At 43.4% G+C, this 27,253-nt stretch overlaps 1 protein-coding gene across 1 annotated transcript; it reads right to left on the bottom strand.

Moving 5' to 3' along the window:
* Nucleotides 1-18,828: 18,828 nt before the first annotated feature.
* On the bottom strand, nt 18,829-25,870 carry CCDC70 (coiled-coil domain containing 70). Its single transcript, XM_058686422.1, has 2 exons — nt 25,661-25,870; nt 18,829-19,727 (listed from the first exon to the last, which is right to left on the bottom strand). The coding sequence occupies exons 1-2, from the start codon at nt 25,716-25,718 to the stop codon at nt 18,979-18,981; spliced, it is 807 nt and encodes a 268-aa protein (XP_058542405.1). The 5' UTR covers nt 25,719-25,870; the 3' UTR covers nt 18,829-18,978.
* Between the last annotated feature and the right edge of the window lie 1,383 nt (nt 25,871-27,253).

The raw sequence follows: 27,253 nt of genomic DNA, 5'->3' as shown, positions 1-27,253 counted from the left end.
ACAGAATCGGAAACAGGCTCCAGGCTCCGAGCCATCGGCCCAGAGCCTGACGCGGGGCTCGAACTCACGGACCGCGAGATCGTGACCTGGCTGAAGTCGGACGCTCAACCGACTGCGCCACCCAGGCGCCCCAGCAGACAAGGTATTATTGAAGGATAGTAAGATGCACTCAGAATTTCCCCTAAAGCCACAGCATTGGAGTTGGTGACTGCAGAGCTGGGAGCAGAATCCAGCCTAGAATCCAGTTCTGGACTGACAGTTTGGCTGAGTACAGAACTCGTAGCTGGGAATCATTTCTCTCAGATTGTTGAAGTCATCACTCCATTGTCTTCCATTGTGCCATTGTGGAGAAATCTGCAGCTATTCTGATTTCTGGTCTTCCGTGCGTTGCTCTCCCTCTCCCACTACCCTTCCTCTCTCCTTTCTGGCTTTTAGTGTATTCTTGTTGTCCTCAGTGTTCTGAAATTCCTGGTTTAGAGCTATTTTCATTTACTGTTCTGGGCACTCGAAGGCCTCTTCAGTCTGTAAACTTGTGTTTTGGGACATAGTCTTGAGCTGTTTCTTGGATAATTCCTTCTACATTCTTCTTTTCTTTTTGGGTCTCATTATTTGGAGGATGGCAGTTCTGGGTGAGGCATTCATTCATTCTTTCTTTCATTCATTCATTTTTAACTTCCCCTGATCTATTTTCTTGTCTTTTTGCTCATTTTTCTCAGATAATTCTTCAGTTTTATCTTCCAACTCACTTCTTGCACTTTTTATTCCTGCTAGGTCATATTGCCAGTAACTCTGTTGATTTTCTAAAAATTTCTAACCTCTTATTTATTCTTGTTTCAGCTACTCAGTAGCTTCTCTTATTTCTCGAAGGACATTAATGATAATTTATCTCTCCCTGCATATTCTCTATTTCCTCCAAGTTACAGTTGTATGTTAATTTTAGCCTATGTCATATTAGAGGCTTTCTAAAGTACCTGGTGATCCTTGAATATCTATTCATATTTAAGGAGGGCAATACAGAGTTAGCTGGGAGCTCTGTGTGCAGAGGGAAGGCCCCAGGGCTACACTTTTAGGCCTACTCTCCTGGAATGGTCAAATTTCCCTGAGAAAGCTCTTCCAGTCTTGTGCCTAAAAGGTACAACCTTGGCTGACATCATTCTGAAAGCTGAGTGGGGAGAAAAAGGTGTGTGTGTGTGTGTGTGTGTGTGTGTGTGTGTGTTATTAATCTATTGCTGCATAACATTACTCCAAAACTTCATGACTTAAAAAAAATTTGTTATCTCACAATTTCTGTGGGTTAGAAATTCAAAGATAGTTTGAGTGGTTCTGGCTCAGGTCTCTCATGAAATTACAGTGAGATGTGGGTCTACAGTCTTCTGCCTGGGCCTGGAGGTTCTGCTTCCAAAGTGGCTCACTTACATTCCTAGCAAGAGATGCTAGCTGTCGGCAGAGGCCCATTTCCTCCCCATCTGTCCTCATGACATGGCAGCTGCCTTCCCCCGGAATGAGTGATTTAAGAGAAAGCAAGGTAGAAGCCATAGTCTCAGAAGTCATGCTTTGTCATTGTTCACACATCCTACTGGTTACACAGATCTGTTCTATTCAGTGTGGGAGGGAACTACCTCAGGGCATGCATAGGGGAAGAATCACTAAGTGCCATCTTGGAGGTTGGCTACTACTAACTAGGGTGGGGTAGGATGGGGACTCTCAACACTTTGAATGTACATTTTTACTTTTTAGTCATTTTTAGCAAGTAATCACCATCTTTAGCTATACTCAGTGTCTCCAGTTCAAGGACCCTGAGTTTTGTCCTCTCCAAAGAAAAAATTTCCAAACCCCTGCAAAATGAAGGAGCAGCAATCTCCTGGCTTCCCTGATTGGGGAAGAGGGTCTGGGAGTTTGCTTCTTAAAAAGACTTTCATCCAGTCTTCCTGTCATTAGCTCCCCCTTAACCCATTCTGTAGGAAGTATCTGGCCTGCAAATGCCTGAGTCTTTGAGGGAGGGAGGTGACTCTGCAGTATAAATTGGGTTGGTTCTTGGCTTTTCCCACTGCCAGTTTAAAATTCAGCTTTGCTTCTGCTAAGTCAGCTCTATTCATCCATCTACTTTTCTGCTTGCAAAATTTTGTTGTTATTGGCCTTTCTTTTGTTCTCTTTTTTCCTATGGATTTATATCTTTCTAATAATCTCTTTACCATTCTTGACTGGGACTTAGGCAGGGAGTAGAAGCTGGCGCATGCCTCCTTTTTTTGTAAACTTCAACTGGCTATATGCCTCCTCTTTTCATCCTTGCTTTTTCTGGGCTGGGCCTTTTGATTGGAAAATTCTCTTTTCTTTTTTTCCCACCTCTCATAAAGCTTCTGAAATGAATCTTAAAAATTTTTTTTTAATTTACATCCAAATTAGTAAGCATGTAGTGCAACAATGATTTCAGGAGTAATTCCTTAGTGCCCCTTACACATTTAGCCCATCCTCCCTCCCACAACCCCTCCAGTAACCCTCAGTTTGTTCTCCATATTGACGAGTCTCTTCTGTTTTGTCCCCCTCCCTGTTTTTATGTTATTTTTGCTTCCCTTCCCTTGTGTTCATCTGTTTTGTGTCTTAAAGTCCTCATATGAGTGAAGTCATATGATATTTGTCTTTCCCTGACTAATTTCACTTAGCATAATACCCTCCAGCTCCATCCACGTAGTTGCAAATGGCAAGATTTCATTCTTTTTGATTGCCGAGTAATACTCCATTGTACATATATACCACATCTTCTTTATCCATTCATCCATCGATGGACACTTGGGCTCTTTCCATACTTTGGCTGTGCATGTGCATTAGCCGTACATTGGGGTGCATGTGCCCCTTCAAAACAGCATACCTGTATCCCTTGGATAAATACCTAGTAGTGCAATTGCTGGGTCGTAGGGTAGTTCTATTTTTAATTTTTTGAGGAACCTCCATACTGTTTTCCAGAGTGGCTGCACCAGCTTGCGTTCCCACCAACAATGCAAAAGAGGTCCTCTTTCTCCACATCCTTGCCAATATCTATTGTTACTTGAGTTGTTAATGTGAGCCATTCTGACAGGTGTAAGGTGGTATCTCATTGTGGTTTTGGTTTGTATTTCCATGATGATGAGTGATGTTGAACATTTTTTCATGTGTCGATTGGCCATCTGGATGTCTTCTTTGGAGAAGTGTCTATTCATGCCTTTTGCCCATTTTTTTTCCACTGGATTATTGTTTGGGTGTTGAGTTTGATAAGTTCTTTATAGATTTTGGATACTAACCCTTTATCTGATATGTCATTTGCAACTATCTTCTCCCATTCTGTCAGTTGCCTTTTAGTTTTGCTGATTGTTTCCTTCACTGTGCAGAAGCTTTGTATTTTGATGAGGTCCCAATAGTTCATTTTTGCTTTTGTTTCCCTTGCCTCCAGAGACGTGTTGTTTAGAAGTTGTGGCAGGCAAGATCAAAGAGGTTTTTGCCTGCTTTCTCCTGGAGGATTTTGATGGCTTCCTGTCTTACATTGAGGTCTTTCATCCATTTTGAGTTTATTTTCATGTATGGTGTAAGAAAGTAGTCCAGGTTCATTTTTCTGCATGTTGCTATCCAGTTTTCCCAGCACCACTTGCTGAACAGACTGTCTTTATTCCATTGGATATTCTTTCCTGCTTTGTCAAAGATTAATTGGCCATACGTTTGTGGGTCCATTTCTGGGTTCTCTATTCTGTTCCATTGATCTGAGTGTCTGTTTTTGTGCCAGTACCATACTGTCTTGATGATTACAGCTTTGTAATACAGCTTGAAGTCCAGGATTGTGATGCCTCCATCTTTGGTTTTCTTTTTCAAGATTGCTTTGACTATTCGGGGTCTTTTCTGGTTCCATACAAATTTTAGGATGGTTTGTTCTAGCTCTGGGAAGAATGCTGGTGTTACTTTGATAGGGATTGCATTGAATATGTAGATTGCTTTGGTTAGTATTGACATTTTAACAATATTTGTTCTTCCTATCCAGGAGCATGGAATCTTTTTCCATTTTTTTTGTGTCTTCTTCAATTTCTTTCATAAGCTTTCTATAGTTTTCAGTGTATAGATTTTTCACTTCTTTGGTTAGATTTATTCCTAGGTATTTTATGGTTTTTGGTGCAAATGTAAATGGGATCAATGCCTTGATTTCTCTTTCTGTTGCTTCATTGTTGGTGTGTAGGAATGCAACCGATTTCTGTGCATTGATTTTATATCCTGCAACTTTACTGAATTCATGAATCAGTTCTAGCAGTTTTTTGGTGGAATCCTTTGGGTTTTCCATCTAGAGTATCATGTCATCTGCAAAGAGTGAGAGTTTGAGCTCCTCCTGGCCTATTTGGATGCCTTTTATTTCTTTGTGTTGTCTGCTTGCAGAGGCTAAGACTTCCAATACTATGTTGAATAACAGTGGTGAGAGTGGACATCCCTGTCTTGTTCCTGATCTTAGGGGGAAAGCTCTCAGTTTTTTCCCATTGAGGATGATATTAGCTGGGTCTTTCATATGTGGCTTTTATGATCTTGAGGTATGCTCCTTCTATCCCTACTTTGTTGAGGGTTTTTATCAAGAAAGGATGCTGTATTTTGTCAAATGCTTTCTCTGCATCTATTGAGAGGATCATATGGTTCTTGTCCTTTCCTGTATTGATGTGAAGAATCACGTTAATTGTTTTGCAGATATTGAACCAGCCCTGCATCCCAGGTATAAATCCCACTTGGTTGTGGTGAATAATTTTTTTAATGTATTGTTGGATCCGGTTGGCTACTATCTTGTTGAGGATTTTTGCATCCATGTTCATCAGGGAAATTGGTGTATAGTACTTCTTTAGTGGGGTCTCTGTCTGGTTTTGGAATCAAGGTCATGCTGGCTTCATAGAGTTTGGAAGTTTTCCTTCCATTTCTATTTTTTGGAACAGCTTCAAGAGCATAGGTGTTAACTCTTCCTTAAATGTTTGGTAGAATTCTCCTGGAAAGCCATCTGGCCCTGGACTCTTGTTTTTTGGGAGATTTTTATTACTAATTCGATTTCTTTACTGGTTATGGGTCTGTTCAAATTTTCTATTTCTTCCTGTTTCAGTTTGTTAGTGTATATGTTTCTAGGAATTTGTCCATTTCATCCAGATTGCCCATTTTATTGGCATATAATTGCTCATAATCTCTTATTATTGTTTTTATTTCTGCTGTGTTGGTTGTGATCTCTCCTCTTTCATTCTTGATTTTATTTATTTGAGTCCTTTCCTTTTTCTTTTTGATCAAACTGGCTAATGGTTTATCAATTTTGTTAATTCTTTCAAAGAACCAGCTTCTGGTTTCATTGATCTGTTCTACTGTTTTTTGGTTTTGATAGCATTAATTTCTGCTCTAATCTTTTTTTTTCAATATATGAAATTTATTGTCAAATTGGTTTCCATACAACACCCAGTGCTCATCCCAAAAGGTGCCCTCCTCAATACCCAACACCCACCCTCCCCTCCCTCCCACCCCCCCATCAACCCTCAGTTTGTTCTCAGTTTTTAAGAGTCTCTTGTGCTTTGGCTCTCTCCCACTCTAACCTCTTTTTTTTTTTTTTTCCTTCCCCTCCCCCATGGGTTTCTGTTAAGTTTCTCAGGATCCACATAAGAGTGAAAACATATGGTATCTGTCTTTCTCTGTATGGCTTATTTCACTTAGCATCACACTCTCCAGTTCCATCCACGTTGCTACAAAGGGCCATATTTCGTTCTTTCTAATTGCCATGTAGTACTCCATTGTGTATATAAACCACAATTTCTTTATCCATTCATAGTTGATGGACATTTAGGCTCTTTCCATAATTTGGCTATTGTTGAGAGTGCTGCTATAAACATTGGGGTACAAGTGCCCCTATGCATCAGTACTCCTGTATCCCTTGTCTGCTCTAATCTTTATTATTTCCTGTCTTCTGCTGGCTTGTGGTTTTATTTGCTATTCTTTTTCCAGCTCCTTAAGGCATAAGGTTGTGTACCTTGAGATCTTTCTTCCTTCTTTAGGAAGGCCTGGATTGCTACATACTTTCCTCTTATGACCACCTTTCCTGCGTCCCAGAGGTTTTGGGTTCTGGTGTTATCATTTTCATTGGCTTCCATGTACTTTTTAATTTCCTTGTTAACTTCTTGGTTAGCCCATTCATTCTTTAGTAGGATGTTCTTCAGTCTCCAAGTATTTGTTATCTTTCCAAATTTTTTCTTGTGGTTGATTTCGAGTTTCATAGCATTGTGGTCTGAAAATATGCACAGTATGATCTCATTCTTTTTGTAGTTGTTGAGGGCTGATTTGTGTTCCAGTATGTGGTCTATTCTGGAGAACGTTCCATGTGCACTGGAGAAGAATGTATATTCCACTGCTTTAGGATGAAATGTTTTAAATATATTTAAGTCTATCTGGTCAAATGTGTCACTCAAAGCCATTGTTTCCTTGTTGATTTTTTGGTCAGATGATCTGTCCATTGCTATGAGTGGAGTGTTGAAGTCCCCTACTCTTATGGTATTACTATTGACAAGTTTCTTTATGTTTTTGAGTAATTGATTTATATATTTGGGTGCTGCCACATTTGGTGCATAAATGTTTACAATTATTAGGTCTTCTTGGTGGATAGATGCCTTAATTATGATATAATACCCTTCTTCATCTCTTGATACAGTCTTTATTTTAAAGTCTAGGTTGTCTGATATAAGTATGTCTACTCTGGCTTTCTTTTGTTGACCATTAGCATGAAAGATGGTTCTCCATCCCCTTATTTTCACTCTGAAGGTGTCTTGAGGTCTAAAGTGGGTCTCTTGTAAACAGCAGATAGATGGATCTTGTTTTCTTATCCATTCTGTTACCCTATGTCTTTTGATTGGAGCATTAAGTCCATTGATGTTTAGAATGAGTACTAAAAGATATGAGGTTTTGCCATTATGTTGTTTGTAGAGTTGGAGTTTCTGGTGATGTTCTCTGGTCCTTTCTTGTCTTTGTTGCTTTTGGTATTTATTTATTTATTTATTTATTTATTTATTTATTTATATCTTTTCTCCCCTCACAGAGTCCCCCTTAAAATTTCTTGCAGGGCTGGTTTAGTGGTCACAAACTCCTGTAATTTTTGCTTGTCTGGGAAACTTTTTCTCTCTCCTTCTATCTTGAATGACAGCCTTGCTGGATAAAGAATTCTTGGCTGCATATTTTTCTGATTCAGCACATTGAATATATACTGCCACTCTTTTCTGGCTTGCCAAGTTTCTTTGGATAGGTCTGCTGTAAACCTGATCTGTCTTCCCTTGTAGGTTAAGGCCTTTTTTCCCTTGCTGCTTTCATCATTCTCTCCTTGCCTGAGTATTTTGTGAATTTGACTATGCTATGCCTTGTTGGTGGTCGGTTTTTGTCGAATCTAATGGGAGTCCTCTGTGCTTCCTGGATTTTGACATCTGTGTCTTTCCCTAGGTTAGATAAGTTTTCCGCTATGATTTGCTCACATAACCCTTCTACCCCTATCTCTCTCTCTTCCTTTTATGGGACCCCTATGATTCTGATATTGTTTCTTTTAATGAGTCACTGCTTTCTCTAATTCTTAAATCATGCTCTTTTGCTTTAATCTCCCCACTTTTTTTTTCTGCTTCATTATTCTCTGTAAGTTTGTTCTCTATATCGCTGATTTTCTGTTCTGCCTCATCCATCCTTGCCACCACGGCATCCATTCGAAATTGCAGCTCAGTTAGAGCATTTTTTATTTCATCCTGACTAGCTTTTACTTCTTTTATCTCCGCAGAAAGGGATTCTAATCTATTTTTGACTCCAGCTAGTATTCTTATTATTGTGTTCTAAATTCTGGTTCAGACATCTTGCTTGTATCTGTATTGGTTAAGTTCCTGGCTGTCATTTCTTCCTGCTCTTTCTTTTGGGGTGAAGTCCTTCGTTTTGTCATTTTCAAGGGAGAAAAGGAATTAATGAGGTAGAAAGAAATTAAAATAAAAAAATTAAATTAAAAACATAAAAATTAAAAAATTAAAAACAAACACACACAAAATCCAATAAATGATGCTAGATCCTAGGTGTGTTTTGGTCTGGGTGTTGAAAGGGGCTTGATAGGTTAGAGAAAAAGGGGGAAAGAAGAAAAAGAAAAAAAAGAAATTGTTTGAAAATTTGAAAAAGTGAATACATTGAATTAGACTAAAATGAAATGATGGAAGTAAAATAGAATTTGAAAAAAATTACACAAAAGTAAAAAATATAGTAGAAAAAAATTAAAGAAAAAATATTTTTAATAAAAACTGAAAATAAAAATGAATTTTTTCTCTTTCTGTATTCAAGAAAAAGAAAAGAAACAAAAAAGAGAAAAAAGAAAGAAAGAAAATTGAATAGATGGACAGGTGAACAGACTGAAATACGTCTGAAATTACTTGTTTTCCCCTAGAAGTCAAACTATGAAGCGCTTCATAGTCCATAAGCTAAGCAGGCCGAGAGACTTGTGTTCCTGAGAGCGAGGTTGGCCCAGTTGGGCGGGGCTCAGTGTAACGGCTCCTTTCTCCACTAGATGGCGCTGCTTAGCTTACTGGGGTGGATTGTTGTAGCGCTCGTAGGTGCGTATACGGCTGCGCGGGAGCGGTGAACGAGGCGTCACCCGGAAATCCAGTCTCTAGTATTGAAACTCTGTTCTCCCCGATCAGCAATCGCGCGCCCGTCTTTCGTCTTTGTCTTCCGTCCACTCCCCGCTTTTACACAGTCCGTGACCAAGCCCCAAGCAGCACCTCCCTCCTGAGTTTTGTCTCAGATGCGGCTGTTTTTCCCAACCCCTTACTTCTGAGGGACTGTGGCTCTGACCCGCTCCGCCCCTCTGCGGGAGGATCTCAGCGAGCAATGGCCGCGTGCCGGCTGCAACCAGGAACCTTCGTGGGTCCTGTGCTGCTGCCAATTCCCAGTGACTGCGGCCGGGTGCCTGCCCGCTCCAGAAAAACCTTGCGAGATAGTGTAGCAGCCACGTTTCAGGGATTATGGAAAATCACAACACACATCTGGCACCAGCCTTCACCCTTAACGACCTTGTTCCAGCACCAGCGAATGTGGTTGTTCTCCCGGGCCCATTGGGGCCTTGCCTTTGGGGAACCCACACAGCCTCTACCAGGTGTCCTCCCATCAGGGGAACCGCCTCTCCCTGTGTGGCCTGAAGAACCCCGGAATCCACTCCGCTCTTGGGGATTCGCCCTTCCCACCAGAGCACTGCCAGGTATGGAGCTGCGAGCTGCAGAGTTTCAGACTCTGCGCTCCCCTTGTTTACAGTCTTAATGGGATTTAAATGCTCTCCTTTCTCCTTTCTCATTTCTCCCTTTTTAGTTCAGTCCCTGAGGCTGTTTCCGCTTTTCCACTTTCTCTCCAGCTGCTTTTGCGGGGGGTGCTTTTCCCGTATTCTCCCCCCCAGTCTCCGTCCTCTCTCCATACACAAAAGCCGCTCTCTGGCCTCCCAGCTTCTCTCTCCCCGCCGTTCACCTCCCCGCGCCGCATACCTGCTGAATTCTGTGGTTCAGGTTGTGCAGATTGTTGTGTTAATCCTCAGATCAGTTTTCTAGGTGTGCAGGATGGTTTAGTGTTGGTCTGGCTGTATTTCATGGACACGAGACACACAAAAAACTTCCATGCTGTTCTGCCATCTTGGCTCCTCCTGAAATGAATCTTAAGAACCTATTTCAAAAGCCAAAAACTGAATAAAGATTCTTTCAGTGTACATTTTAATCTTTCCTAAGGAAATGGATAACACTGGTTAAATAGGAAGAAAGTCACATGCAAAAAATAAGGTATTATACATCCCAAAATATTATCTCAACAGAGGAACACCATCATCCTAGTAAAAGGATTACCAACAAAAGAACATCAGGTAAAAGAAGGTAACTAAAGCAAGTATGTTGAGTGTTCTCACATTGAACTTACCAAACTCCCTCACCAAATCTCATTGCTGAAACTCCACTATGAAATACAGGGCATACTCCTATGTAAAGAAGTAATTTGTATTGATTGATCATGAAAACTCACAACCTCTTAGCTAAGGATATCCTAATTGAGAAACTAATTGAGAAGCAGAATTGCCTCCCTTGGAATGTTTGCAAATGGTGGGCTACGTTTTGGTTGTCATCAGATAAGATTGGGTAGCATTACAGGCCTTGGTGGGGCCAGAGATGCTAAATGTCATAAACGTTTTAGAAAATACTGAACAATGAAGAATTGTCCTATTCCAAATGTGAAGTCACTCTCATTAAGAAACACTGCATAGAAAGATACCTTTGTTGGAGCTTGAAATTATAGATACAATAACTAATCCATAAAGCACTAGAGCTTGAATAGTTAAGTAATTAACTTGTCTCTATCGAGATGTAACAAACTATTCAAAGGAAATTTTGGCTCAAGTACCGGGAAGTAATAGATACCAAATTCCAGAAGAGGTGCAAAAACATATACAGAGGTGACCAAAAAAGTTTCCAAAAGCTATTTACGTAACTCTTAAACTCTCACCCACGTTGAAGGTGCTAAAGGGTCAGGACTAGGATGTTTCAGGAGAACTTTGGAAGATTTCTTTATAAAAAGCCTATACTGTGAATCTCTTCCCCTTCCCCCAAAGGGAAAGAGGTAGGAGGGGTTATCTCCCCCCCAAGTCAAGAGAGAGGAGGGCTTGAAGTATGGCACCTCACTTACAGGCTTAAAATATGGCACTTAGAGGTCGGGTGACATGGTGGTCTGGTGACCAAGTTATGCCCGAGAAATCCAAAGGGCAAGAGGCTGGCTAGAGCTGCCAGTGGCATCAGAGTAGAGAGCTAAGTAAGGTGTGGGAAGTCACTGCCGTCCAGAGTTTGTCAAAGCCAGAGACGAATGAATGCATACCCATGGACCAGATGTGGGTTTTGTAAAAGAAAGGAGCCAGTATCTTAGATTCTATGCAAGAGGACTTTCTGGAGAGGTTGGGGGATCCCACTGATTGGTAAGGGCCATAGTTAGTATAACAAGAAAAAAGCTGAATAGTTACATCCCATGCCTGTGGATGGGAGGTTAAGAGTGCTCTTCCTTTTGGTATGTGTGTGGGGGGGTGGGTAGGTATGTGGGGGATGTGGGTGTGTGTGTGTATGATGGGGGGGGGGGTGACCAAGGAAGTACAAAAGCCACCATAAGAGAAATAAGCCACTTTAGACAACTTCAAAATCCAGAGAAGGTTGAAGCTAAACCCCCATCATAGGATGAGTGAAGGAAGAACTTTACTGTCCCTCTTCCCTTTCTTCTATCCCTTCTTCATCCCTGGAAGGATTCAAACCCAAGGCAAGTAAGGTGGAGAAGGAAGAGTACAATATCTCGGAAAGCAAAGGAAGAAGATGGCTGCTTCCTCTCTTCTTCAACTGCAGGAGAGACACCTTGGGGAGTTCAAAGCTTTGATTACTTTATGTGGGAACGGAACATCTTAATTACTAATTGGGATTGTGTTTTTTAACTTAAAGTGACCAGGAGGAGCCATAGCGTCTACTTGAGTTTTTCTTTAGGGACAAGGGTAGAGCTAGCCCTGTTGACAAATATAAAGGGACAATGGAAAGCAAAACCAAAAATGCTTTATGATTACACCTCATGAATCATGCCTGTCTGAGGTAGGGTTATCAGGAATGTGTAATGGTGGGAAGTCTGATTCTGGCACATAGGACCATAGGAAATGACATTCTTCTTCAATCATGACACAGCTCCACCCCTGCAGCCTTGGGCACAGCTCCTTCATCTACACAATGGGGGTTTTCAACCACCCAATCCAGTGGGGTGTCTTCTCTATCTAAACTCTTATGTGACTCGGGACGGCCAGGTGAAGAGAGGTTGGGTGAGGAATTTGTTTCCTGGAGATGATTTAAGACCTAATTTTTGGAGGTCTTCATTAGAGACCCCGCTATTGTCAGGCTGTATCTTAAGCATGTCCCATTAATGATCACTGTTCAAAAATGAGAAGATGGAACGTCCCAGATATCACCAGCTATTAAAGAAACAGCCAGCCCTTCCCTCCTTGTGGGCCCTCTGCTCCTAGATAAAAGTGAGATATGAAGGGGTCTCCAGAGGTTTAGTGGTGGGGTGCCACACAGTGACTGACAGTGAGCCTTTAGATGTCTATTATCCTGGATTGGCGGTGGGGGGTTGGGGCGGAGCTCAAAACCTCTTTCTTTTCCTTTTTTTCAAGTTTATTTATTTATTTTGAGAGAGAGAGAGAGAAAGCGAGCGAATGCAAGTGGGGGAAGGGGCAGAGAGAGAAGGAGAAAGAGAATCCAAGCAGGCAGTGCAGTGCAGAGCCCCTGCTGGGGCTTGCTCCTCTGAACTGTGAGATCATGACTTGTGCCGAAAACAAGAGTCTGATCCTTAACTGACTGAGCCACCCGGGTGCCCCCAAACCCCTTTCTTCAAGCTTTGATCCTATGAGGCCTTTAGCAGGTGCCCACAAAACCCCATTCCTCCACCATGCTCAGGGGCAGCAAGAGAAGGGATCTTAACTGTATTTTGTGTTCTTCACATTCTGCACTGCTTAGTTGTAGATTTCACCATGATTCTAATAACATATGCCAGTTGGGATAATGAAAAAGTTCTAGTGTTATTTATTCACACCAATCTAAACAAAACCAAAAACTCCTACTTAAAAAAAAAATCTACACTTGGTCTCTCCCTTTGTGAGAGAAGAGTTCAAGGCAGGCCCCTCTTAGACCCCATTCAAGTATCTCAAGTCATTTGTCACGTCAGTCACAGGGCTAGCTAGCTTCATTGCAGATGCTTCTGGAACATTCCTTTGATGGAAGAACATTCACCCACACCAGGATGTGTCCTGAGAGGTCATTGTGATTATTTTTTTTTTTCTGATGTGGTCCAAAGGTCAAATACTATCTGTTTGATAATGTCTATTAAAGTATATCCATGTGGCCACACCTGTTGAAACGTTTTAAGAGAGATAAACATAAGGCTAGGAATTCACTAAGTCTGACAGACTGGACCAAGAAATAAACCATCCAAAGCAGGTAGAAAGCAAAAGGAAGTGGAGGAATCTAGAATTTATTGAATGATGTATAATGTGCTAGGGATTTTTACATGTATTTTCTCTTTTGAACCTCACCACATATGCACAGATCAATAGGAAACTTGTCAGAAACCGTTGACAAAACCCATCTTATTCTGTGGGTGTTACCATTATCATTCCCATCTTACATATGCAGAAACTGAGACTCAGAGGGTTCAAAGACTTTTTAAAGCCACCGTAGTGGGTTGAATTGTGTCCCCCTAAAAGTCCTAACCCCAGGTACTTGTAAATGCAAATTTACTTAGAGATAAGATCTTTGTAATTAAGGATCTTGAGATGAGGTCATCCTGGGTTTAGGGCGAGCTTTCAATCCAGTGACTGGTGTCCCCGTAAGAGAAGGGTGGATTTGAGAAATAGAGACGCACAAAAAAGGCAATGTGGGGGCACCTGGGTGACTCATTCGGTTAAGCATCCGACTTCGGCTCAGGTCATGATCTTGCGGTTCGAGAGTTCGAGCCCTGCGTTGGGCTCTATGCTGACAGCTCAGAGCCTGGAGCCTGCTTCAGATTCTGTGTCTACCTCTCTCTGTCTGTCCCTCCCTCACTCACACTGTCTCTCTCTCAAAATTAAATAAACATTTAAAGGTAAAAAATAAAAAGAAGTCCATATGAAGATGGGGGCAGAGATAGGAGTGATGCATTTATGTGCCAAGGAATGCTAAAGACTGCCAGCAGCCGCCAGAAGCCTGTAGGGTCATGGGATGGGTTCTCAGAGCCTCCGAGCCTTCAGGAACCTCCCCTGCCAGCACTTTGATTTCAGACTTCTGATCTCCAGAACTGTGAGATGATAAATTTCAGTTGCTTATGACTCCCTGTTTGTGGTTATTTGTTAGAGCAGCTCCAGGAAATTCATACAGCTGCCCTCTGCTAAGTGAAGAAGCTGGCACCAACACTGGAACAGGGGTAGGGGGTAGGGGTAGGGACTGCCCATCTGAGCCCTAAGCTAGGTCAGGTCCCGCTACTTTTGTGACTATTAACAGTAATGAGGTATGCATGTCCCTTTGTTCTTCTGGGTCTGAGTTAAATGAGAAACTACATCATAAGTGCCAAAGAGGAGAATTAGACCTGTCACGCTGTATGGTTTTTGAAGAACAGAAAATGCTATTCAGCCTTTAGGGCACCCACTAGCTTTTAAGAAACACATAGATATGCTGAGAAGAGTCTAGCAAATTCCAGGTTAACTGGAGCATTTTTTCTCAATGTGCCATTGGCCTGTGCTCCACAGTAAATTTTTACCAGCTGGACATTTTTTTTTCCTTACTCAAAGTTTGTATCACTTTGCATTTTGTATAGCTCTGCCCACCTCCCCGGAGGTGAGTCTAGACTATGGGGACAGTATCCAGGCTTATGCAGAGAGGACAGAGAAGTTAGCAAGGACTTCCTTGGGTCACCCCAGGTGCCACCTCTTTGATGTGTGGTCTCTCCTCTTCATACGTGTCCAGCAAACAGAAGCTGGATGCGCTGGTCTGGGCCACGTGCCCCTACGCAGGTGATCTATGCGTGGGCTGCAGAGGAAAGGCACAGGACGCTGAACTGTTCTTTCCCATCCTAACTTCTCAGGAGGAGCCTGGGCCTCAAACCAAGTTTCTAACACTTGCCGACAGGGACTTCTGCAGTTAGAAAGTCCACTACTTCTGGGGCGCCCGGGTGGCTCAGTTGGTTAAGCGTCCGACTTTGGCTCAGGTCATGATCTCACAGTCTGTGAGTTCGAGCCCTGTGTTGGGCTCTGTGCTGACAGCTTAGAGCCTGGAGCCTGCTTCGGATTCTGTGTCTCCCTCTCTCTGTGCCCCTCCCCTGCTCATGCTCTGTCTCTCTGTGTCTCAAAAATAAATAAAACATTAAAAAAAAAAAAGAAAGAAAGAAAGAAAGAAAGAAAGTCCACTACTTCTGTAGCTGAAGAAACAGAGGCTCAACCTGAGCCTCAAGCTCTTAGCCATGAGCAGCAGAACTGGAAATACAATCGGGGCCTTTGATTTCTATCCCAGAACTTTTTTTTTTTTTTAACTACACACAAATGTTTTTCTAGAATTTAGCTTGCATGAGAATCATCTAGAAAACATGTTTTAAAATACAAGTTTTAAGGCTTGGCCCCCAGAAATTGTGATCCACTCCGGGGTGGAGCCCAGGAATTGTCATTTTAGCAAGCAATCCTAGGTGAGTCTGATGTGTGTGGCCCATGGCCTAAAGATGTAATGACAGCCCCCATAAACAGATCACCTTTCCCTGAGAAACCCACTGCACTTCAAAAACGCTATCGTTCCCCTTCTGGAAGGTTTAGGGAAGAGCTTCTGGGTGGGTTCAGGCTTGGAGGGAAGACGACAATTCCTCAGAGTGAGTTCAGTGGCAAGGTACTAGTTACGGCAATAGAACCTGTCTCCAGCACTCCTGGATCTTCCAGTGTCTGCAACATGATTCTGGAATAAAGATGATTTTGGCTCTCCCAGCTGGATGAGCGGGACCCCGAGATGGCCTAGATGATATGTTCCCTGCCAGAGGATCAAAGGAGAGGCGAGCTGCTTCGAGATGTCTGCCCGTGCCTTAGGTCATGGAACACCCAGGAGAACCCTCAGGAGCTCAGTGATGCCATCGTGGTGCCATCTTAAAGAGGAAACCAGCTTTCACTGCTGTTCTGACTGTGAATAAGTCTATCTGCATGTGGGATAACACTAGTAAAAATAACTCAGAAGTTAGAAGCCACTTTCACGGACATTATCTGCATCCTTTCTGTGAGGCTATGTGAGGGCCCAGTGATTCCCAGTTATTAGCCTACACAGCTCACTTAACCTTCTGTTTTCTTTTGTCTAAATCTTGGCTTTTGTTTCATATCTCTACAGATCTTCCTCTGTGTTTAACACACTCAAGTGGGGTGCACTGTTGGGGTGCTCTCAGAGAGGCAGTCCTGCCTACCCTCCTCCTTCCTGGTATTGGTCCAAATTTTACAAATAATTACATTGTGATTATTTGATGATTGTCCTCCCCTCCGGGCTGCGAGCTTCATGTACACTCCCAGACATAGCCCAGAGCTGGCAAGGCACAGTGGTGGGTGAATGAATAAACAGATGACGAAATAACTGACGAATCAGCCCTTTATGTAACAAAGGGCTGTTGGCTGCACAACTTTTTGTTGGGTGACAAGCGAGAAGGGTTGAGTTCACCCAAGTGCTGACCAGGCTTGGAGAACTTGCCCCACGTGGCAGATAAAGGGGTTCTGCCACATCTCAGACTACACTCTTCATCTCCCCTCAACCTGAATACACCCCATCCTGCTCTCCCTTGCCCTCCTCCCAGTGATGGGCACAGCCATCCCCTTTTTCACATCATCCTTGACACTGGCCTCTCCCACACTGATGAAATCCAGCCCATCCCCAGCTAGGTGACTCTGATCGACCTCCCCAAGCTCCTTCACAAGCTGCCAGCTCCTCTTCACCCACACCTCACTGACACCAGTGTCACTTCTACAGATGTGTGCCTCCAATGTTAAAGGCCCTGCAAATCACCCAGGGACCTTGTTAAAATGCAAAGCCTGATGCAATAGGTTGGGGCCTGAGATTCTGCATTTCCAACAAAGTCCCAGGTGAGGCCAGTGTTCCTGGTGCACAGACCACACTTTGAGTAGTCAGATGTCATTTCTAAAATTTAAATCTCATTCCTTCCTTCCTTAAAATTCTTCAGTGGCTCCCTATTGCCCACAAGACCTTATGCCATCAGTTTTCTGCCTTCTTGTCCAATCCACGGTTCTGCATATCTCCCATCTTTGCAGTTCCTCAAATGGTGACATGTTCTCTTGTGCCTATGCTGTTCCTTCTGCTTGGAATGCCTTCCAACCTCTCAGGCTCCCTCCCCTAGCTAATTCCCACTGGACTGTTAGGATTCACCCAGTCATCACCTCTGCCAGAAAACCTTTCTAGATTCCATCCACTCACTCCCCAATGCCAGAGTCAGCTACAAGGCATCAAAGGAGCACTCCTGAGATCTCTCACGGGTCTCATCACCTTGGGATGCACTGGCCTCTTTACCTGCTTGTCTCCCCGCCTAGACCTAAGAAACAGAGCCCGGGACAGTGCAAGTTCACAGCTGTTTGCTGGAGGAAGGATAGACTCACAGAGGGACACACCTGTCCTCTCTGGGTTGCCCCTCAAGTTCTCTTCAGTTGGCACCTGTCTCTTAAATTGTTTCTATGGAATGCTGTTAAAAGAGGGGGGGTCTATTTACCACACCCCAGCTCCTGCCTCCACCAGATTTATGTCTCTTTGGCCTTAAGATTAACAATTCTCTTTACTTTTGTTTGCAGCACAATACTGGGGATCCCTGAATCGGCAGCTCTTGCTGCACTGGGGTTCCCACCATTCTGCACACCATCCACTGGACAGGTCTTCTTGAGTCAGAAGGCTGGCCCTGACTCCTGAGAATCAGACACCTTGCCAGACACCCCAAACTTTCCCAGAGTGATACAGAGCCACCGAGGCCTGGCTGTTCCTGGAGTGAGCCCATTCTCCTATTACCAGGAACGTTTGCTCGGTACACCTAGGGGCCCCCATCCTCTCCTCTCCCTATCTCTTCACTGCTGCCCCAAACCCTGGTGAAATTCCAAAGTGCTGTAAGCCTCACCCAAGCCCCAATGCCATTATTGGCTGATCTACTCTAAAGCTGCGTTCCATGATCTAGGGCTGTCATTAGAAAAGGAACAGGACCAAGAGGCAGATGGTGTGAGTTCTAATCCTGGTCCTTCCGTTTGCTACCTGCCTGGCCACGTGCAGTCACTTTGCTTCTCTAGGTCTCTGTTTCCACGTCTGTACAATGGGTTTATGTACCTTCCTTGTCCACCCACAGAGTTGTGGTGCTGGCTACATGAGTTGGTGAGTGTGAAAGTGCCTGTCAAGCAGGAAGGGATGTGCAAAGGCTAGGTAAGTAGAGGCATTAATAAAGATGAGGGCCAGGCCTCAGAAAGGGGGGAGGCAGGTGTTTGCCTTTACATGTCTCCACTTCCACCTTCTGTTCGTTTCCATACCAATGCCCACAGAGACCATCTAATCCCAGAGGAAAAGCTGGGTGTGTAAGTTGCTGACCACATGAGTGTACATTCATTGAGTGTATTACCTCCTTGGGGCATTTTAATTTTGAATGAAGGAGAGAGATTCGAAGGAAGGAATTGATCCTGTAGTGAGGCCTGTGTGAATGGGAACATATGTGGCAGGGAGACTGTCCTATGTGGAACACTTTGACTTCACCGGCAGGGAAGGGCCTTGCTCTAGAGCCCTCGCCTTATGCCCCGCCCCTTTCTCAGGCTACAGAGAACTGGAATTGAGAAGTTTGCTGGGCATCAGGAACCACAAGTGACAGGACCATTAGGGAATTCAGCCTGTGTGTTCTAAAAGGCCTGCAGGGACAATGAAGCACAATGAAGGCACTGTGGCCTTCTCTGAAAAGCCGTCAGCCTGCTCCAGGACTCTAAGCCTGCTCAGAGTGGAAAAGAATGATTGTCCCCCAGCACACCAGAGGCATAGGTGACTCAGCTGCTCTCTGTCCCTATGTGTCTCTAACTGGAGTTGTCTCAGCCTCTCTTCTCTCCCATTCTGACTTTTAAAGAGAGCTGTAGGGTCTCTATTCACAAACACTCACACATGGTGGGCTCATGGTGAAGTGCCCAGAACCAAGTTCTATACAGATAGCAGTACAGCTTGGAAGGTGGAAATATGGCCTTGGATAATCACAAAAGTGGGGGAAAAAAAAATGAAGCAGGCCTTATTGAAGAAGTTGTTTTCCCAAACCTCTTCTCAGGACTTTATTAGGTCTTTTGAAGCAAGGAGACAAACAAGTGCCTATTTTCTCCAGCACGTTGGGTCACCCTGGACTTGAATCCCTATCCAACAGAGTCTGGACCCCATGTCCCTTCATGTCCTGTTCTCACGCTCTGCCTCGGAAGAGGGCCAGTGATTGGGGCCCTCCATTGATGTTGTGCTGCCTGTCTTCAGGTATCTGCTCCTCAGCAATATGGCCACCACCTTCTACCCAGAATGCTTTCTCCTCTTCCCAGAGGGCATTCTCTTCCTCCCAGAGGGACTTTTTATCCTCCCACAGGGACTTTTCCTCCTCAAGAAGAGCTCTTTCCTCCACCCACAGGGCTTTCTCTTCCTCCCACAGGGCCTTGTCCTCCTGAAAAAGGTTCCGGTCTCTTTCCCATAAGGCATTGTCCTCTTTCCAAAAGGCCTTATCCTCCTTCCAAAAGGTACGGTACTTTTTCCAAAAGGTTTTTTCTTCTTCCCAGAAAGATTTTTCCATTTCCCAGAAGGCTTTTTCCTCTTTCCAGAAGGTCTTCTCTACTTCCCAGAAAGGTCTCTCCTCTTCCCAAAAGCCCAAGATCTGACCCCGGAAAGCATGGATCTTGCCTCGGAAATTCCACATCTTTTCTCTGAAGTCTTCTATTTTCTCAAGAAAAATTTTCATCTCTTCCCGGAAAGCCTTATCTTCCTGCAACTTGCAGATTAGTTTCTTCTGGCGTATGTTGGGTGAGGATCCCACCATTGACCGAAAGCAAGCAAGCCCCATCCATTTGCTCACTTTGAAGGGAAACATCTTCTTAGTTAGCCAGAATGGTGGGGTGGCCATGATGGAGGACAGGACTGTTGGCCAAGTCCAGGTCAGCTGGTCAAACCCTGCAGGGGCAGTACAGAAAACAAGTTCATGAGTATTACATGCCAGAGAACGAGCCCTTGGGTCTGTATTATTTGATTTAGGAAAATTTAACCATTTCTCTCTTTGACCCACCGCATGTGTTTGTGAGAGATGAGATTTGGTAGAGAAACGTGCTGGCTGGTTATAGCTTTGGGCTGAAGAGGGAGTCAATACATTCAAAGTCAAAGCCGCTGAAGTCATAGAATCTCAGCCAACAAGGACAGGGATGCTCAACTAGGATATCAGAACACACAAGTGTGACACGATCACTTCAAGGGGTGTGTCACAGTTTTCTTTTACTTTTAAATAATAAAGTACTGCAGCCCCTCAATGCTTTGCTTTTGTTAAACCAATGAGAATTCATTTGAAGTTTCGGCATTCTCACTTGGGGATCGCTCATAACCTTCTCACAGCCATGCTCGCAGCAGGGTGCCACAGGTGTGAGTGTTCTGTTAAGGCCACCTGAAAAGCAGAGGGTGAGACCCACTGGCCTAGGGGGTACTATTTTAGTAGAAGAGTCTATTTGGGGAACAGAGACTTAAAACAGTAGGGTAAGAGACGATGCCAAATGTTAGCAAGGATACAAATAAGAGGAGCTCTCACAATATCAAGTAATACTCAACAATAGGGAAGATACTTTATGACTCAGTAGCTCCATTTCCAGGTATGTACCCTGAGGAATCTTATGAATTGTGACCAGGAGACATGTACAAGAATGTCTGAGGAGACTTGTTCATAAACGCTCAACTGCAACAATCCAATGGCCATCACAATAGAATGGAATTTTAAAATGGTAGTATATTCATGCAAAGGACAGCACAGCTGTGTGCAACAATGTGGATGAATAGTATAAACATAATTTTTAAAAAAAGAAGCAGGATTGGGGCACCTGGGTGGCTCAGTCGGTTAAGTGTCTGACTTGGTTTCGGCTCAGATCATGATTTCATGGGTCGTGGGATTGAGCCCCACATCAGGCTCTGCACTGACAGAGGGGAGGCTGCTTGAGATTTTTTTCTCCCTCTATCTCTCTATATGCCCCTCCCCTGCTCTCTCTCTCTTCAATAAACAAACATATAAAGCAAGAGAGAGAGAGAGAGAGAGAGAGAGAGAGAGAAACGCAGGATCAAAGAATTTCAAAGAATAAAGTTCCCAAACAGGAAAAACTAAACTCCGTTGTTTATATACATAGGTGATAACACAAAAAAGCATAGCAAAGAAGTGAGACCCATAAGTCAAGATAGTGGTTGCTTGAGAGGGGAGGATGGGATAGGGAAGTGGTGGTGGTGATTAGGTGAGGACATGAGGAGGGCTCCTGAGGAGCTAGCAGTATTCTATTTCTTTACTGGGGTAGTGGTTGTAGGTGTGTTCATTATAAAAATATGCTAAGCTGTAGGTATATATTTCAAGTACTCCGATAAATGTATTATATTTTACAATAAAATATAAGCTAGGGAGAAAGAAAGGAAAGACAGAAAGAAGAAAGGGAAGTGAGGAAGGAAGGGAGAAAGAAAAGAAAAGAAAAGAGAAAAGAAATAAAGGGAGGAGAGACAGAGAGAGAGAACATTGCCATATATCTGAGGTATCAGATATCAGCACTCTCCAGACTACAGTAAGTACAAAGGTGGGTCAAGCGATGAGAAAAAGGGCTGGACACAGGAGAATGGTCAGAGGAAGGGAAGACAAAGGGTGCATGTACCTGGTGAGGGCATTAATTTCCATTTTGAGCTTTCCGGAAGGAGCTGCCAGGGTCTGGCCTCACTCCGTGGGCCTTGCTAAGCACCACATAATGGAGCAACATGACTTCCCTTTGGGAAGTCCCTCTGGGCTTTCTTCTTGTTTTTCCATTTTCAGACTCAGGATCAGGGAGTAGGGGAGAAGGAAGGACACATAGGTGGAGTGTGTGTGTGTGTGTGTATGTGTGTGTGTGTGTGTGTGTGTGTGTGTGTGTGGTGAAGGGATAGACGGTGGCATCACCATGTCCACCCACCCAGCCACACAAGCCAGAAACCTGGAGCTCATCCCTGACTCCTTCCTTTTCCTCACCAGACTTTGAATCAATCATCAACCCTCCCAGTTATGATTGTTAACATTTCTTGGAACCATGCCCTCAGATTCATGTCATTGACCACGGCTGCTTTGCACCAGGACCCCTGTGACAGTCTCACCAGTCTCTCTGGTATTGACCTTACCCTCCCATCCACCCCTACTGTAGCCTCAGGGGTGTTTCTAAGTTTCTTTATTTATATTTTGAGAGAGAGAGAGAGAAGGCGAATGCTCAAGAGGGGGAGGGGCAGAAAGAGAGGGAGAGAGAAAGAATCCCAAGCAGGCTCTGCACTGTCAGCACAGAGCCGGACACAGGGCTCAAATCCACCAGTCGTGAGATCATGACCTGAGCCAAAATCAGGAGTTGGATGCTTAACTGACTTAGCCACCCAGGGGTCCTGCCCCAGGGATGTTTCTAAAACACATATCACACCTGCTCGCAAAACTCCGAAGACTCCACAGCCCAAATCCAAATGCCTAGTAAGGTCCTCTGTAACCTAACTCCTGCTTGTCACTCCCTTGACCTTCCTACCATCTCCAAAGCTAAGTTTCAGTAATAATGGGCCACATCCAGTTCTCTGGACAAGACCTGCAGTTTCAAGCTTCCAAGCCAAGGAACATGCTGTGTCCTCTACTGATTACCTTTCCTTCTCAGTGTGGCTTGAATTCCTCTCCACATCGCCCCCTCTGAAAGCTACTTGGACCTTCCAGACAAAGTTCATCACCACCCCCTCACTCACTCCTGTTGTTTGCTTGTCATGCTCGGCTGATAATTAGGTGTGGACGTGCCTTGCTGCCATCCCTGTAACCCAGCATCTAAGATGAAGCTGTGGGCATAGGAGGTAATTGATAGAAATGTTGGTTGACTTGAACTGAATTTAGTTGAATTTTGGAAATTTGATTTTCTAGGTTGTATTATGGTTGTCTTATTTATGTAACTGTTGGTATCTTGAGGTGGGGGAAAGTGCGTCCTTCTTCCTTCCTTTCTGCTATGAGAACGCAAAGCAGGCCCTCAACAAGTGTTTGTTGAACTGGATTTGGAAACTCTATAAGCAAAGCCTCAGGGTCAATTAGAGCCCAGGATAGCTGTCAACAACAATCAACTTTCTAATTACAATGTTAGTAACAACAACTCCCTGCACATTTATTTAGCCCTTTTATGCTGGGCACTTTACTGGCATTACCTGTGTAATCCTTTCAACCATGCTGTGAGATAGGCACCTTGATTAACCTCATTATATAACTGAGAAAACTCAGGCTTGAAGTTAAAAACCCATTCAAGCAATTAAGTAGATGAGGCAAGATTCTTCTAGTGAGTGCTAGAAGTGCATTACGTGGTCAAGCAATACTACTTGGAAACACCATCGGGCTGATATTTTAACTAGAAAGGAGTGTGTGTGTGTGTGTGTGTGTGTGTGTGTGTGTGTGTGAGAGAGAGAGAGAGAGAGAGAGAAAGAGAGAGAGAGAATTGTATTAAGCCCCTGACCTACTGATAACTTAATGATAACATTTAGCAATGTGGTCACTAATTTTAAAGGAAACCTCCTTTCTCCTCATACAATCCTGCTAAAAAAAATACACCAACACTCACACTAAAAAGCAAATCAAAGAACACTGAATGTTATCAGTGAAGAAAATATATTTTTCACCAAACAACAAAAAAAGGCTTACAAAAATCTATTTTTATATGTGAGGCTTGTCTGTTTCCAGTTTGCAAAAACAAACGAACAAACAAACAAACAAGCAAAACCATTTCTGTGCAGGCTTCTGACTTTCTTCTGAAATGTTTCCTGGACATATTCCAATGCCAAAAGTAACCACCTTCCAAATTACACTAAAGCTTTATTTCTTATTCCTTGGGCAATGTTTGCACTAACTAGAGAACTCACTGAAACAGTTTAATAAATTCTTTTTTCCTTTGCACCAGAGATCCCCACTGTTCTCTGATTCTGAATTTCCCTTGCCTAGTGTCTCCCAGGCTCTTATTTTCTGGCTCTTTTCATGGCCTCACACTTTCTGCAGGTCTAACACCAGTTGTGGTTCTTGGCAAGCTTTCCCTTCAGCGCTGTGCTCCACAAAGAACCAGTGTCGACATTCATGAGGAGAGAGAACCACAAAGCTGAATGGAGAAGCCAATTCTGGGGGACGGGCTCAGTCCATGGAGTCACTTGAGAATAGGAAAAACTACAAAGTATAGGTCAGTGAGCACTAAATGTTCACTCTCCCTGATTTTCCCCCAGTCTCACTGCCTACTTGGGCAGCAGCAGGAGAGATCTGCTTATGACACTTGTTGACAGAAATAAATGTATTATAAGTCAAGTATTCAGGGACTGTCCCTTGTCAGAAGATCTGGGCTCCTATTTGTGGAGAAACAGGGCCACAGGCTGAAACTTCTTCAGCCTCCAGCTTAGCGTCTTGGCATCCACATCCATTGTTAATCCCCGCCTACAGGCTCCTGGGCAAAGCCAGGCCCTCCCCCATCTCCTCACAGCCCCATGGTGACTTTATTTCCTCAGCCATCCCTCACTCCTGGGCCTTCCTATCTCCCTCTCTGCTCCTTCCGGCCTCTCAGCACATGAACACACTCAAGTCCCTCTCAACACGACCACTCAACCAGCTGACCACAGAATCCCCTAGCTCTCTCTGCTTACCGTGTGCTAGCCTTCTCCTCCTTGAATACTCTTCTCAAAGAGCAGCCGACGATCACTATCCACCATTTCTGTATTGCATATACAACCCATCCTACAGCAATCTGCCTTTTGCCTCCTTACTCCACTGAAACTCTATTTGTTAAGATCCCTAGAGACGTGTGCATTGTTTAGTCCTTTGTCCTCACTGACCGACCTGTTAGCAGCATTTGACATTAGTCCTTTTTGAAGCTCCCTCCCCCTTGGCTTCTATAACACGGGGTCATCCTGCTCTCTTCCCACTTCCCGGACCACTCTTTCTCCACCTCTTTGTGGACTCCTTTTCCCGACGGAATGTGTTTTATCCACAGAAGGTGGTGCCTACCTCACAGAGCTCTTGTAGGGAGTAAATTGGGCATTTCGAGTGTCTAGCCCAGTACCTGGCACATAGCAAGTGCTCATTAAACAGAAAGTAAGAATAATTACAATTGTTACTATTTTCTGTCATTTTCAATCTTCTTAGGCCAGCATGCCAGGACGATCATGATCTGTCCCCACAAACCATTTTTGCTTTATCTCTCAGCCACCTTCCCTGATGCCTATGCTCTGGCCACGTGCAATCCCTCAAACATGCCAAGTTTTCCTCAGTTTCCTGCCATGTCGGTCTCTCTTCTTGGATAGTCTTGCCTAACCCCACTTCACTTCACCTAGTTAACTCTTTGGAACTCAGTCACCTCCTCTAGCTCTCCTGACAATCCTGTCTCTACCAAATTCAGAGTCAGTATATGCCTCTCCTGTCCCACTAGGAACACTGTTTCACAGCTCTGTGTCCAGCATCCAGTGCAACAGCTGATACATAATACATGTTAAGTAAATGACAGCTGAATGAAGGGCAGTATCCCGGATTATAATGTTAGAGAAAAATTCATCTGCAAGTTTTTCTCATGACCACTTAAATTATCCTTGAGAAAGAGATAAATCAAGCATAATATCAAATACATACATGCGTATTTAGATATAAAGTGTAATGTGATATGTGGATTCAATGTATCCAACTTATTCCCTACAAGAGCTACCTATGAGGTAGGCACTGCCTTCTGTGGATATAAAAACAAGAATCAAAGAAACACGCCTAGTTTTCAATATTATACTTCAGGACAGGAACTTACTTTTAAGGAAAATGTTGTATATAACTCTATGCTTAGAACAAATAACTATCCAATCTAAAGCCAACAGTTACTTACTGCTTAGCTGTTTCCCAACTGGGCAGTCCTCAGTAGCCCTCAGAGGCCAGGCAGTCATTGTCACATCACAGACCCCCTAACACTGTTGGCAGTGATCCCTCTGCCCCTCTTAGTCCTGACTCACAGGGTAGGGACACCCACAATGGGTAAGGGACTTTAAGGAGTGGAAAGAGAAAGACTTTTCCGTCTTCCATCTTTGACTTCACCAATAGGGTGTCACTGTTGATGACTCACAAATGATTGTTACCTCACATTCTACCTGGATTGTATCCAGGGGCAGGCTTCTGGAAAATCACGTTGCAGTCAGGGGTTTTGTATGTGATGAATCATTTCTCTTGCTGCTCTCGAGACGCTGTCTTTGGCTTTTGACAGCTTGACTATGATGTGCCTATGCATGGATCACTTTGAGTGTATACTAGAAATTTGTTGAGCTTCTTGGAAATGCAGATTTGGTATAGTTTTTCTTCAAAGTTGACAAGTTTTTGGCCATTATCTCTTAAAATATTCTTTTTCCACTTTCTTTATTCTTCTCGGACTCCTTTTACATGTACATTAGCTCAATGGTGTCCTAAAGGTGTCTGGAGCTCTGTTCATTTTTCTTCACTTTTCTTTCTATTGCTTAGACTGGATAATCTCAATTGATCTGTTTTCAAGTGTACTGATTCTTCAGCCAGATCAAATTGCTCTCGATCCCCTCTATTTTTCATTTTTAACTGTAGAATTTCTATTTGGTTCTTATTTTTTAAATAATTTCTATTTATTGATATCCTCTATTTGGTTAAGACCTAATTCTCAAACTTTTCTTTAATTCTTCAGGCATGGTTTCTTTAATTCTTTGACCATATTTATTTTATTTAAAAAATTTTTTTTAATGTTCATTTATTTTTGAGAGAGAGAGAGACAGAGCATGAATGGGGGAGGGGCAGAGAGAGGGAGACACAGAATCTGAAGCAGGCTCCAGGCTCTGAGCTGTCAGCATAGAGCCTGACGCGGGGCTTGAACTCAGGGACCGCGAGATCATGACCTGAGCCGAAGTCAGATGCTTAACTGACTGAGCCACCCAGGCGCCCCTCTTTGACCATATTTATAATAGCTGATGTAAAATCTTGGTCTAGGAAGACCATCATCTCCAGTTTCTCAGATAGTTTCTAACCAAAAAGAGAATAACTCAAAATAATAGTTTCTATTGATGCTTTTTCCCTCCATGTGTAAACCATTCTTTCCTGTTTCTTTGTGTGTGTCCTAAGTTTTTGTTGAAACTGGACATTTAAAATAATATAATTTTAAATAATATCATCTAAACAATATAATATCATACAAATAATACAATATAGCAACCCTAGAAATGTGATGTCCCCCCTCCTCAGGTTCATTGTTTCTTGTTGTCGTCGTCGTTGTTGTTATCGCTATTTGCTTGTTTAGTGACTTTCCTGGACTAATTCTGAAAAGTCTCTTTTTTTTTGTCTTGTGTGGCCACTAAAGTCTGCTTGCTTAGCTTAGTGGTCAGCTAATGATTGAACTAAGAGATTTCCTTGAACTGGCAAGTGTCTTTTCCTTTGCTGAGGGACTCTGTGTAGGTGTGTGTGTTGGGGC

This window comes from Neofelis nebulosa, chromosome 1 (genome assembly GCF_028018385.1).
Source record: "Neofelis nebulosa isolate mNeoNeb1 chromosome 1, mNeoNeb1.pri, whole genome shotgun sequence".
Lineage (NCBI taxonomy): Eukaryota > Metazoa > Chordata > Mammalia > Carnivora > Felidae > Neofelis > Neofelis nebulosa.
This window is presented reverse-complemented; position numbering and strand designations above follow the sequence as displayed.

What these genes read in the sequence shown, in the direction of transcription:
- CCDC70 (XM_058686422.1), bottom strand. Translation starts at nt 25,718, where the DNA reads ATGACTGCCTGGCCTCTGAGGGCTACTGAGGACTGCCCAGTTGGGAAA. An exon ending in AGTTGGGAAACAGCTAAGCA is followed by an intron (nt 19,728 to 25,660) that starts GTAAGTAACTGT and finishes CTGCCCCTGCAG; the next exon opens with GGTTTGACCAGCTGACCTGG.